This window comes from Harpegnathos saltator, unplaced genomic scaffold (genome assembly GCF_003227715.2).
Source record: "Harpegnathos saltator strain DR-91 unplaced genomic scaffold, Hsal_v8.6 scaffold837, whole genome shotgun sequence".
Taxonomy (NCBI): Eukaryota; Metazoa; Arthropoda; class Insecta; order Hymenoptera; family Formicidae; genus Harpegnathos; species Harpegnathos saltator.
The window spans coordinates 114,729-128,845 of NW_020230690.1; the positions used below are offsets into that span (position 1 = coordinate 114,729).

Here is a 14,117-nt window from a genome sequence, read left to right on the forward strand (position 1 = left end):
GTCGGTCGGGCCGGTAGTAACGAGGTGCATCTGCGCCTCATTACAAAAGGTAAGTTTTATATAATATATGTAACCGCCAAATTGATATGGGATATTCCGTGAACTATTATCGAGGTCCCTACAGAACCAGAATTTGCAATCCGGCCGTCCAAAATTTATGAAAAATAAATGAAGTGTCCGCCGTACCAAGCATCGCAGCGAATCACTCCAAAAATTATTTTACGAGATGCAAAATTTCGCCTCGTTGACGATACGTATAATTGTTAAACTGTTATAGCATCTTCCTTGAACTATCCCCGAAGACCTTACACAGCTAGATTTTACAATCCGGTCGTTAAAAATTTATAATATATAAATAAAGCATCAGCCGTACCAGGAGTTGCAGCGAGTCAGATGGAATACCATTTTACAAGAAGCAATATTTTGTCTTTTTGACGATACGTATTATTACCAAATTAATGCAGCATCTTCTTAGTACTATTCTCGAGATCGCTATAAAGCCGGATTTTGCAATCCAGTCGTAAAAAATTTATAAAATATAAATAAAACGTCCGTCATACCAGGCGTTGGAGCGAATCAATCGAAAAATCATTGTAGGAGATATAAAATTTCACCTCGTTGACGATATGTTTCACCGTCAAATTGTTATAGCATCTCTAAGAAACCTACAGAACCAGATTTTGCAATCAGGCCGTGAAAAATGTATCATAAGTAAATAAAGATGTATGAAGCGTCGGAGCGGATCACGTACAATATCATTTTACAAAATGAGATATATTACTTAACTAATGTAATATATCATCATCATATTGTTATAGCATATCTCTAAAACTATTCCCAAGATCCTCACTAAACCAGATTTTGCAATCAGGCTGTCTAACTTTCATTATAAATAAATAAAGATGCATCAAGCGTCAAGGCGGATCACGCGAATACAATTTCACAAGAAGAGATATTTCGCCTCGTTGGCGTTATATATAATATATATATACTCTTGCTACGTCTGCAAAGGTAATAAAAGAATTTCATAATATGCACTTTTTATAAACTTATATATAAACTTTATTTATATATATATATATATGTGATATAATATAAACTTTTATTGAGTGGAACTGAATATACATACATATTGGGGGTTACCTATTTATTTATTTAAATTTAAATAGCTTTAATTTGTAATATATATGATTCTAATAAAAACATTTATATTTTTATTTGTGACTCATTTAATTCCTGAAATAAAAAAATTATGGCGTTAAAGCGACAAATTTTATTTAATTCTTGGCGTCAAATTTGTGTCAAACTTTGACAGCAAAGTTTGCTGTGGATTTGGTGTCAATTTGGTATCGCGGCTGCCACCAAGATTTGCTATGGATTTGGCGTCAATTTGATATCGCGTATGACGTCAAAGTTTGCTGTGGATTTGGCGTCAATTTAGTGTCGTGTGCTGGCGCCAATATTTGCTGTGGGTTTGGCGTCAATTTGGTATCGCGTTGATACCAAGGTTTGCTGCGTATTTGGTGCCAATTTGCTGTCGGATTATGACATCAAGGTTTGCGCTGTATTTGGCGCCAATTTGCTGTCGGATTCTGACACCAAGGTTTACTGTGGATTTGGCGCCAAGGTTTATCATGTATTTGGCGTGAATTTGTTGTCGGGTTCTGCCACCAAGGTTTGCTTTTTATTTGACGCCAATTTCTTGTCGGATTTTTGTCAAGCCTTGCTCTGTATTTGACGTTAATTTGGCATCAAGTTGTGTACGCAAAGTTTGTTGCATATTTGTTAATAATTTATCGACATCATTTGAAATACCAGGTTTTGTTTCAAATTTGTGCTGTTTTTGCTGACAAAATTGTAGCATGTGTTTGGAATTATTTGGCATTACAAATTTGGCTATCTGGGATATTAACATAAGTATTACCAGCCTGAGAACAGAGTGACTTTATTATAATGTTGTCTTAGAGTTGTTTTTTTACATTTTTCTCCAATGTAAAACAATCTAACACTAAAATATTTTTCACATATACATTTAATCAAATGGACTCTGTGATTAGATAAGGGATTTTGTTCAATGCTGTGATTAATTAATTCCAAAAAAATATTATCGTTGTTGACAAAACATGTTAACACTTTAGAAGTCAAGTAATTTATTGATAATTTACCTTGGACATTTTCATTTTCTTTTAATGTAAATCTTAATATAATTTCACATTTTTTGCATACAATATAAACATCAGTAGATGGAAAAATTAAATTACATCTATTTTTAATGTTTATTAAACTAAAAATTCTTTTATCGTTATTAGTAGATTTTAAGGAAGATAAGCAGTTTTCGCATAAAATTATATTGTATAAATATTTTACTACAAATCCTGCAACGTAAGCAATTATTCTTTCAGAAAATTCAATGATTATTCGCATATCACTAATATAAGAATGGTTTTCTAAAATTTCCGTAACATTATTCCAGTCATAATATTCATTGTCTTGTAATCGATATGTCGGAGTAGAATTATTTATGACATCAATAGAATTTTGTGATGAAATATGTATAATAGAAATATGTTCTAAAGAAATACAATTACCTGAATTTATATCTTTTATTTCCGTGTGAATTAATAATTTTTTAAATGCTGATTTAAACTGAATAACTGTTGGGTTATTATTATGCCTACCGTGTGCTCTAATGCAACCAAAGAAGGTTTCCAAGTGATCTTGGCTAAATTTATATGTAGGTATGTACAATAATCATTTTTGCTTTACACATATATCTTCATACATATTTTTCAAATTATGTATACAAATGAAAAACCCAATAAAGCCAGTTTTTCGAGAACATGTGAGCACACTTTGATATGTTGTAGTTTTAGAATTATACAATTTTAATCCATTTATATAATTTGAGCATTCAGTTAATTTCTGAAAAACTTCGTATGCGTTTTCAGCATTTAAAGCTTTTTTAAAATGAAAACCTTTAATACTATGAGAATTAAAAATATCAAATAAATTATTAAAGTTATTAATAAACTTAATCGTAGCATCGCAATCTTCGAATTCGCTTAAATGTAATTCATATTTACATAGCTTTAAAGAATCAGCAACAGATCTGCTAAATAGTTGCGTGGCCAAACGCACTTTCATTTTCTGCCGGGTATAGTTAATATAAGCTCCTCGCAATTTGTTCCCAAGATGCATTCCTTCTGCTTCTTGATATTCATGTAACTTTTCAAAGTAGTTCCATTGAATTTCACAGTTATGCTCATCCAGTAACACTTTATAATCTCCCAATGTGTTTCTCACCAGCTTTAACAAGTGACAAGGATCGAAAAAAATATATATCTTTGTTTTAGAATTTGGATGAAGGAAACTCATTTCTGCATTCGGATCAAACGTCGAGAAAGATGGCACATAGGTTTTCCTTTCTTCTTTCGTATTAGGAGTTTCTACAGGATTATTATATGTTAATTGTATAGCTGCAGTAAAGTTTGATGAAAGACCATCACAAGTAATTGATATAATTTGCATATTTGTATCATGTAATAAGGATAAACATTGCAAAATTTCTTCTTCTGTTCTTGCTCTGATGTAATGTTATTTATAAAAAAATAACCAACAGGTATTTTCCAACATTGATTATAACACACTACCATAAATACTAAAGCTTCTTTTGCTACTGATGATCTATCAGTATAGTTATTGTTACCAAAATCGACATATCCAACAAATTTTTTTCCATCAAATGCAATATGTTACTTAATAGCCATTTCATCAAATATTATAGCACCAAGTAATTGATATTCGCAAGATGCAGTACGATTCTTTATACATTGGAAAGCTTCGTTAATAAATCCTGGTTCTGCGGACACCGAACAATACCATTTAGATAATGTTTTTGGATGTGGTAAATAGGAATTAAATTGTTGTCGAACAAAATTATAGGCCCGTGGTGAATAAAAATGGAGCGATAAAGCAAATGTTCGCAATTCAGGAGAATATTATCGGGATACAGGCTGTTTCTTAAGGGTTTTCATTTGTCATTTCAGTAATTCTTGATTGCACTCACCAATATCTGCCAGGATCTCCAATTGTTTATCAGTCAACAAATTTCTTTTCGCAATGTGTCAATTATGTTAATTTAGTTATGTACTTAATTTAGCAATTCTTTTCCTCGATCGTTTTACCATTAAATTTAAAATTTTTAACTGTTGGTCATAACGTTTAACTTTGTTCTTCCATATTGCACGAATTTCTCTTTTTGTTGGTGAATTAAATATCCGCTCCGGAGATACAGATGTCGATCGAGATACCATAGAAACTTTCTTTTTCATAGGTTCAATAACTGAAACAATATAAATTCAAGTTAATACAATTATATATAAACAATACTATTAATATATTTTTTCTATATATAGAAAAACATGGTTTTTTTATAATGTGTAAAACATTCAATACACAAAATTAAAAAATCACAAGCATACTATAATAAATTAGATAAAACCACTAATTCAGATTCTAATCATATCAGGTGTAGTAAAAAGAAATCCATTATTTTTCCAATAGATGGCTTTAGTTATCTGTATCTCGCGTTGTATAAGTCCGATCGGGTTCCACTAGATGGCGTTAGAAAGATGAGATTTCGTAGTAAAAAAACTTTTCTGACAGTTTTGTAATTAGTTGACTCAGTTTTGTTTGAGCGCGCGTCAAAGATGGACACTAGCAAAGAGAAAATACACTATATTTTACAGTTTTTCTTCGATAAAGGCGAAAACGCAAGCCAGGCAGCTGAAAATGTGAATAGTGTTTATGGTCCTAATACTGTAACAGCCAATCATGCGCAATTTTGGTTTCGTCGATTCCGTTCCGGTAATTTCGATGTCAAAGATGCACCACACACTGGAAGGCCAATTGTCGAAAAAATCGATAAAATCATGGACATTGTCGAGTCCGTCCGTCATGTAAGCACTGTTTCGATTGCCCAAGAGCTAAAGATTGCACAAAAAACCGTTTGAAACCATTTGAATAAGGCTGGATACAAAAAGAAGCTCGATGTATGGGTGCCACACGAGTTAACGAAAAAAACCTCATGGACCGAATTTCCATCTGCGAATCGCTGCTGAATCGCAACAAAATCGACCCATTTCTGAAGCGGTTGGTTATTGGTGATGAAAAGTGGATCACTTACGACAACGTCAAGCGAAAACGGTCGTGGTCGAATCGCGGTGAGCCGGCGGAAACGGTGGCCAAGCCAGGATTGACGGCCAGGAAGGTTTTGCTGTGTGTTTGGTGGGATTGGCAGGGAATTATCTACTATGAGCTGCTCCCGTACGGCAAAACTCTTAACTCGGAATTGTACTGTTAACAATTGGACCGTCTGAAGGAAGCAATCGCCCAGAAGCGGCCAGCTTTGGCCAATAGGAGAGGAATTGTGTTCCATCAGGACAACGCCAGGCCACACACATCGATAGTGACTCGCCAGAAGCTCCGGAAGCTTGGTTGGGAGGTTCTTATGCATCCACCTTATAGTCCGGATGGCACCAAGTGATTACCATCTGTTCCTGTCCATGGCGAACAATTTTGCTGGTGAAAAATTCGCTTCAAGAGAGACTTGTAAAAATCGACTGTCTTAATTTTTTGCCAATAGGGACGAGGGCTTCTATGAGAGAGGCATAATGAAATTACCTTCAAAATGGCAACAAGGTATTGAACAAAACAGCGCCTTGACCTAAATCGGATTTGACCTAAATCGGATCATTCTAACTATGGTAATTAAACCTTCAATTTCATGTAAAAATAATGGATTTCTTTTTACTACACCTAATATATATATATATATATATTTATGATATAATATAAACTTTTATTGAGTGGAACTGAAAAGTACCGATTGTTCATTGCAACACAGATGTATCAACGTCAACGTTTTAAAAATGTGGCACTGAAAAGTACCGATTTGCTTCACCCTCTTCGGATAGAATATGTGTGGTATATGTGTGTGATGTGAGGCGTAGGAGCAGCACACTACTCACAAGTGGCCCTGCGAAATATGTGTGATGTGTGTGTGCCTTTATGTGTGTGCGTGTGTGAGCGTGTATGTGGAATCCCTCTCTCCTGCAGCAATCCCTCTCTCCTGTGGCAATCCCTCTCTCCTGTAACCATGGATTGTCGCATCTGTAAATATTCTGTAAATACAAAAGTTTTTACCTTTTCAAAAAATTAAAATAAAAATAAGTATTATCATAACTGTCGTAATCAACATATTACCGTTTATTTTCTTCTTGTTTCTTTATGTATTTTCGGGCTCTTTCTCTTGTTCTTCCTCACGATCATCGCCCCATAAGTCCCTCTGGATCCTTGGTCCTCCTGCCGTTGTCCCTCGTCTTCTGTGCTTGTGCCGCTCCTTAGCTGTTCGTAAGGCCGCTTGCATTTGAGTTTGGAACTCGGAACGCAGAGGCCTTTCGAAATGCCGATTACGACATATACCATCTGGAAAATTATAAGTTATCATTATATATCATGATATGTATCATATAGATGCCGAAAATATTATCATGTGGCATGCATCGAACGTAGTGATATCATAACGACGTACTTGCTACATCTGTCAAGATAGAGTTAAGTGACATGAATATATAAAAGCCATTTCTTATATCAAAACTTAGACGATATTCAGCCTTACACATAAATTTGCAGATTGGGTAAGTTACTATCATTTTCATAAGTTCATAATAAATAACTTATATGTTAGGCTTAAAATCGTTAAAGTTGTGTTGCAAAGAATGGTAAGGCATTTATAGATTGCCGGTAATTATTCAGTTCAGGCCCCTCACCTCCGATTTGGCTGAAACTTACATATATTGTGTATTTTGACGCGTAGAAACTGAATCTACCCAGTAAGCAAAATGCTAACAAAATGCGCGCAGATTGACGCCAATTTCGATCAGATCTCCAGATCAAAACCATAGCCATCTGTGTCCTCATTAGGCTCGTGTTTTGTCGACAAGACCTGTATGACAGGCCGTGCGAGCAGATTGTCGGCAGAAACCGCGCAGGTCCTGCTGCCAAACTACACGTAGAGTCTGCGCGTAGAGTTTGCTCAGTTTCTGCCGCCAATCTGCCGTCAAATTACTGCAAGTCTTGTGCGGTTTTTGCTACAAATCTGCCGTCAAATATCTGACAACAGGATCTGGCGCATATTTGACCGCAGATTGGCGGCATAATTTGATATAACAGATTCTGTGTTAAATTTGTTGCCTATTTGCCATCAAACTATGATAGCAGGCTTTGTTCGAAATCTGCTCGCGCAGGTTTGGCTATCTGAGTATAAGTCAAAATCGTCGCTCTGCATTGTGAATTGAGATATAGGATCAGTTCTTTATAGCTGCACTCTGCTGAACTAATGCAATAAGTTAAAATCTGACAACTATATTTTTTCTCACTGTAAGTTATTGCATTAGTTTAGTAGTGCAGCTACAAAGAATTGACCCAATAATGGTTAAAGTTGACTAGGATGACAGGTTAGAAAACATGTCATACTAATGAGTTAATAGCAACACTAGTATACTCTGCCACCCAAACAGCAATAATTTTATAGTTTCTAGATATACTTTAGAAGAAATGTTAGATTAAAACAATTAAATCAGAATATTTATCAAAGTACCCAGCAAACACAATGTTACATGTAACGTACATGTTAGTTGTAATTTCTTATTAAATCTTTGTATTCTTAAATGAGTATATATATTAGATTATAAATAATAAAAACATTTATTAAAAGATATATAAAAACGCAGGTGAGCACGCGCAGAGTATACTAGTGTCGCTACGATTAGTTGCTGTGAAAGATTTCCTAACCTGTCATACCAACTTTAACGTTTCATATCTCGCTTCACGGTGTAGAGCGACGACTTTAGCTTACAGATTCGGTTTCTACGCGTTAAAATACATAATTTATGTGAATTTCAGCGAAATCAGAGCTGAGGGGTCTAAACTGGATGATAATTACCTTACCCAGATAGCCAAACCTGAGCGAACAAATTCCGCGTGAGAGTTGACATCAAGTGTTGATGGCAAATAGGCAACAAATTTGCAATAAACTTTATGTTATCAAATTTTACTGGCAAATTGCCACCAAATGTGTAACAAGGCTTGGTGCGGAGCATCTTGCAGTAAATTTGCGGCAAAAACCGTGCAAATTTTGCAGCGCATAACTTAACACCAAATAGGCACCAAACACTAAGCAATACTTGCGCACAAGACACGAGAGCAAATTGGCAGCAAATCCGCAGCAGGCCTTGCACTCAATCAGCTGATTGAGATGGTTGCGACGTGTGTTGGATTTTAAATGGTTCCTAACCTGTATATTGATAAATTTTAATTGCAATTTTGCATTTAAAAAGAGAAAGGTGTATATAGAAATAAATATTTGACAAAACAGACTGTATAATTTACTATACAAACATATATACATATAAGATCACGATATTCGTAATTATCGCTATTTACATGTAAACGAAAAGCGAGAAATGAAATATATGCGATGGGACATTAACTTGTGCATTCGTTGCAACTGATGATTCATCTCGTCCATCTCTTTCTGAAGACTGCAAAGTGGAAGTGGTATTTTAAAAGGATATCTCACGTATCATTTCCACACTTGGGTGAAAAGGTAAATATCTATAATTATGTTTTATATTGTAGATACTGTCAAAGCATTTCTTGAGAAGAACAAAGTAGGAAAATATAATGAAGAAGATATGAGAAAAAAGAGTAGAAACGATGTAAAAAAAGAAAAAGAAGAGAAAAAACGTAAGGAGGTAGAAGAACGTTTAATCAGTTTATGTAAAATTGGAGATCGCTGTGAGGTATCTGTTCCAAATCAACGAAAGCGAAGACCTACAGTTTTATATGTTGGTCAGCAGAAAATTATTATTTATAAAATAATCTTATACCAATAAAATTCATCTTTGTTTGAATCATGTATCCTGATTCTATATAAATAATTTATAACTATAGGTAAAATTGAATTTAACCCTTAGCACTCCGTTGGCTCCGCTGTGGAGACATCCATCATTTATTTCGTAACTCCGGTGGCTTCGCTGTGGAGACATTCTAGTATTAACATCAATACCTCTAGTTGCTTTTTGAAATTACAAGCACTTGTAATTTTTCCCGTTCAAAGTAAAATTTCTCTTTCCCAGACGCTCCACTGCAAAAGTGCTGCCGGAGTTGCCAGAGTAAGCAGTGATAAGAAAACGCGTGGAGTGCAAAGGATTAAAGATGACTGGTGGACTGGTGTTAAGTACAATGAAACTCTTGGCAAAAATGATAGAAGGTACAAGCATATATTTAATACCTCCTTATACTATACTAATACATATCTCTTTCTTACTTAATTTAATTTGTGCTTATTATATGTTTTCATTAGGCCGGGTCTACAATAGGTGTAATAAGCTTTTAGCTATTTGGTCTAAGCTTTACCAATCACTTCCCATTTCATTTCCTTTATGTTGTGATTTTTATAATATTTATTATCTTTTGCACACAAACAGGGATTTGCTTGTATAATTGTTATTAAAACTTCGTCGTCACCCAAGTAGAACAAAAAATCATGATGATATCAAAATGACAAGAAAATGACCGAATCATGATGAGAAAAAGAGTTTTTCTCATCATTTTGATGTCATTTTGATGTCATCGTGATTTTCTGTTCTACCTGAGCAGTGTCAGCAACATATTCTTCGTTGTCGGACATTTTGCCAAACCAGATCGAAACGTGCGTGAAAACGTGTACATGTGCCTAAATAATTTTTCTTATTGGCTTATCTTATTTATTACTGAGAGAAATCGGCCTTAAGCTTTAATTCTTAACTTCAAAAGTTTGGATTTACCAAATTTTACTACCAGCGCTGAAAATTTATAGTTTACGTGACACAAACTATATATTTTCAGTATTGACAGTGAATATCAGAACATAGCTTATATTGTTGCCTATGTTATTGCATTTTGAATAAGGTAAGTTTTGGAAACATCCCACATTAGTTATATACATTGTTCGAGCGTATACTCTTAAATAATTTTGTTACAGAAGTTGGTTAACATGGCCAATATGGTAAATATTATTGGTGCTGATATGCTTGCTGAAGCAGAAAGACATGTACAAAGAAATGGGAAACATTTCCGAACCCGAGAAGATCTATTTGAACTTCCAGAAAACCAATTCATAAAATTATTTCATTTAACTAGAAGACAGGCTGACAATATTATTGATATCGTAGAGCAATACCATCATCCAAAAAGATCTTCAGCATTAGATGCATCTGTGGAAGTAAGTTACTTGATTCCATATCTATCAATATTATATCTGCTTTTTGTATCCATCTCTATTAATCGTCATGTGGAGAAAAATTCCCGCTTTTGTTATTGCTTTTTCTCTATTGGTTAAGAGTCTCCTGACAGTAGCGACAACACCGCTGTCGAGTCGCATGCGACAATTGTCACAGGGGCTCGATTCCCGACGGTGTGCGAGTGAGATGCGTATGCGAAAATGTACAGTTTACGTTACATATAATATAGATTTTCGTATGCGCATCTCATTCGCACGCCGTCAGAAATTGAGTCCCAGATGTCATGCGACAATTCTCGCATGCGACATATCTCATACGCTTTCAAGTGGTCTGTTCTTTTTAGCTGCACTACTGAACTGGTGCAATAAGTTAAAGTGAGAAAAAATATAGTTGTCTCATTCTAACTTATTGCACTAGTTCCGTAGTGACCGCAGTGCAGCTGAAAAGAACAGACCAAATAATTGAGCCCCAGAGTTTTGTTGTCAGTTGTCAGTTGTAGCATGCAGAGAGGAGTGACACGTAGGAGTAAATAATTTACACATAAATGGATTTCGAGAATTACATGGTAGAACTGATACGTCAGGATATTGTGAAGGATCATCTTCAAGTGAACGCTTTAATACAAGTAAATATATGTATATATATGTATGATTCTATCTCATAAACTATGAGATATAACCTCAATCTCAACTTTAGATTAACATCAATTCTGGAAAAATAAGAAGGAAAGAAGAAGAGAAAATTAACATCATGTTTTACAATAATAAATAGTAGGATCATATTTACAATAATAAATAATATGTTAGGAATTATATTCTGATAAGCCAAATAACAAATCACCATGTATTTTCTGTTAAGGACATATAACAATGCACTGGGCTGTTGAAAGCATTAGATGAATTCAATACCGAAGGTAGAACCAAAATTACGGTGTTAGAATCCTCCATAGAGCGATTAGTGTCTGTTGCTGAAACCGAACCAAATGAGAAGAAGAAGACTGAGTTGTTGTCCATCGTTGACAGCTATAAGGAGCAATTAAATATGTTCTTGGTGGTCTTTCGCAAGGCTAATGTCGTTAGCACTTGTATCATAGAAATAGATAAATTAGCTAGGGAGGATCTGCTCTCCTTGCCAGAGGAGTGGCAAAATGCTCTTCGTAAACAACGAGACAAATAAAGTTTGATAGATTCTTCTAGCCAAATCACAGACAAATTATTCAGCATCGTAAGGCATCTAGCTGAGACAACTCAGAGAAGTGCTGATATATTGGACATATTGTGTACGTACTATATTTTTTAATTATTTCATAAAAATATTGAATTTATTAGATATCTATCATGCAGAATGAAGCAGCTATTATCCTATCTTGAATATCTTGAACATATGAGATGTGAGAATAGAAAAATATTTAACAGAAAATACATGGTACTGAAACAATTGTCTTATAGTAGTAAAATTTTATTTTCTAAGTAAATTAAGCTTTAAAATCTAAATCCTTTATCATTTTTTCCTAAGTTATTTTTTAAATAAAATGTTTTAATTAAAAATGTAATAAAATTTATTAAAATGTTTTTTTGTATCATAACTGATTTTGCATCATTCTTTATTATAGGTGATTGTATTTCTTTTAATAACTTATCGAAAAATAAACTCAGAAACAGCATTCCATTAAAAAAAACAAAGGTGACCTTCAAATCTTGAGAATCACCTGAAAAAAAGCGTTACCGCCGCAAGGATTACTTCTGCACCATGTAATTTCTCTCTTTGTTAGATAAATTATTATTTATTATTATCGTCTCACTATATATTGTCTGTTTAAGAATAATTATTACGATTCTACTGATTTTGCTGTTGTTTCAGTAACATCCTCTGACAAGGTTGATAACACGAGAAACGAGCTGAAGCATCAAGAGCAAGTGATAGTGCAATCGGGAAAGCTCTTAGGAAAATATGGTAAATGCGAAGTCACTGGTGAAGTATTACATTGGCCTTCGCGTTCTTCCTCGCCTGCGTGTTTTACATTTCACAAAAGAGACTGTTCTGAAAGCCCTTTGTATGTGATATTAATGAAATGGACTGATCATTTACGGTGATATTGCGATTGTAACATATTGCGCAGGAACTCTCACGATAAACGACATAGAGAATGTATGTACTATTTAAGAGGAGAAATCGGGTGAGTTTTTACAAGTATTTTAATGGCTTTACGCATGTGTGGATAAATTGCTCGTTAATCTCTGAAGGATGTTTTCATTCGGTCACCAAATCTTATTAAATAAACTCAACTGGTTGTATATAATGGTATCCTGTAAGAAGATAAAATATTTATTAAATTTAAAAATGTATACACGTTTCTACTATTCATTATCACTAAAATAACGATATCGCATCGCGAGACGCTATGGAAATTAATTGCTCGTACATTTTTACAACCGCTTATGAATTCCTCCCTGGTGACTATTACGTCTCTGTCTGTGTCCATCTCCTTGAAGAACTTGTCCACCTGGATGTTAACTGCGGGCTGGATGGTCTGCGCGTCCTGCACCATCTCATAAATCACGGATATTATGACCAACATTTCTCGCTTCGTGATGCAACCGTCTCCATCAAAATCGTAGAATCTAATAAAAAGTAAGTCCAGAGAGTATTTTGCATGTTATAACCTTCGAAATTATTGACTTCAATAAGTATCAGTGATCAAATATTTAATAAATATCCAATAATCAAGTAAAATTTCTATTGCGACTAATATTAACATTTTTAAATGTCACTTTTTAACTTTGAATATTATTCCGAGGAAAAATGATTATATATATAAATTTTCTCTGCACAGCCATCATTAAACAGCAAGAAAAAGGTAAAGTACAAAGTGGTCAGTCTGTGCCCGAAGAAGTTACAGAAAATCAAACCGAACTTCTTAACTGACACGAAATAAAAATCTTTCAGGTTGCGCTCGAAAATGAACCTGGAATCAGACAGTCCGTTACTAACAGCGATTACTGCTCATCCAAATATCCAAGAGAGCTGATCGACCATGCCGTTCACGATCGATGCTGTGAAAGACGAAGATCGCTGAAGCTGACGAAATCGTCACCGTCCTTATCGAAACTGTGGAAGACGATTTGCGTGTATCTGGTTGGGTCGCCCAATGGGAATAGTTTTTGGCGTATGTGGGTTTCAAATCGCTAGGCGTCGCACTGCGCAGCATCTCCGCCGGCGGACCGTATCATCGTCAGTCCCGAAAAGACGGGACTCTTAGCTGAAAATATTTGAGCGAACGTTAATTTAGAACGCGATATCGTGAATTTCTCGCGAAGAAATGGGAAAGAGATCTTTCCTTCTAAGTATTCTCTTGACGCGTGAAAAATTGGTCGCAAGTTTTGATACTTTTTTTGTAATCTTTTCTCGTAAGTTCTTGTAGTATGTAACGATTACCGTGCGCGTGTTAGCTCGTTTCATGTAGTGAAAAGTAAAAATAAGAAGTCTGAATAGTTTTGTATACTAATATTTCTTTCGTAGTCATAACATAAAAACTTATGCAATGTGACTTAACCCTTTCGTGTCTGACTTTTTTCTAGAAATAATCTGCGTCTAATTCACGTCTTACATAAGGTTTTTAGAATTGCTGATTATGAATTTGTAGTCAAAATTTCAAAATTTAGAATAGTATCTATAGTTGTAAAATATTTATATAGAAATTATATAGAATACACAAGTCAATATGTCCGCATATATTTCATTTCTCACCTTTCGTTTACATGTAAATAACGA

The 14,117-nt window shown here is 34.5% G+C and overlaps 1 protein-coding gene and 1 pseudogene across 2 annotated transcripts; one reads left to right on the forward strand and one right to left on the reverse strand.

Moving 5' to 3' along the window:
• Nucleotides 1-10,746: 10,746 nt before the first annotated feature.
• LOC112590491 (uncharacterized) lies at nt 10,747-13,898 on the forward strand (annotated as a pseudogene).
• LOC112590492 (neurocalcin-delta B-like) lies at nt 12,521-13,554 on the reverse strand. Of its 2 annotated transcripts, XM_025307189.1 has the most exons (3): nt 13,338-13,480; nt 12,769-12,967; nt 12,521-12,652 (listed from the first exon to the last, which is right to left on the reverse strand). In XM_025307189.1, the coding sequence occupies exons 2-3, from the start codon at nt 12,922-12,924 to the stop codon at nt 12,605-12,607; spliced, it is 204 nt and encodes a 67-aa protein (XP_025162974.1). In that variant the 5' UTR covers nt 12,925-12,967; nt 13,338-13,480; the 3' UTR covers nt 12,521-12,604. The 2 variants fall into 2 exon arrangements, with proteins under 2 accessions (XP_025162974.1, XP_025162973.1); XM_025307188.1 differs by lacking the exon at nt 12,521-12,652 and having other exon boundaries at nt 12,770-12,967; nt 13,338-13,554.
• Nucleotides 13,899-14,117: the final 219 nt, after the last annotated feature.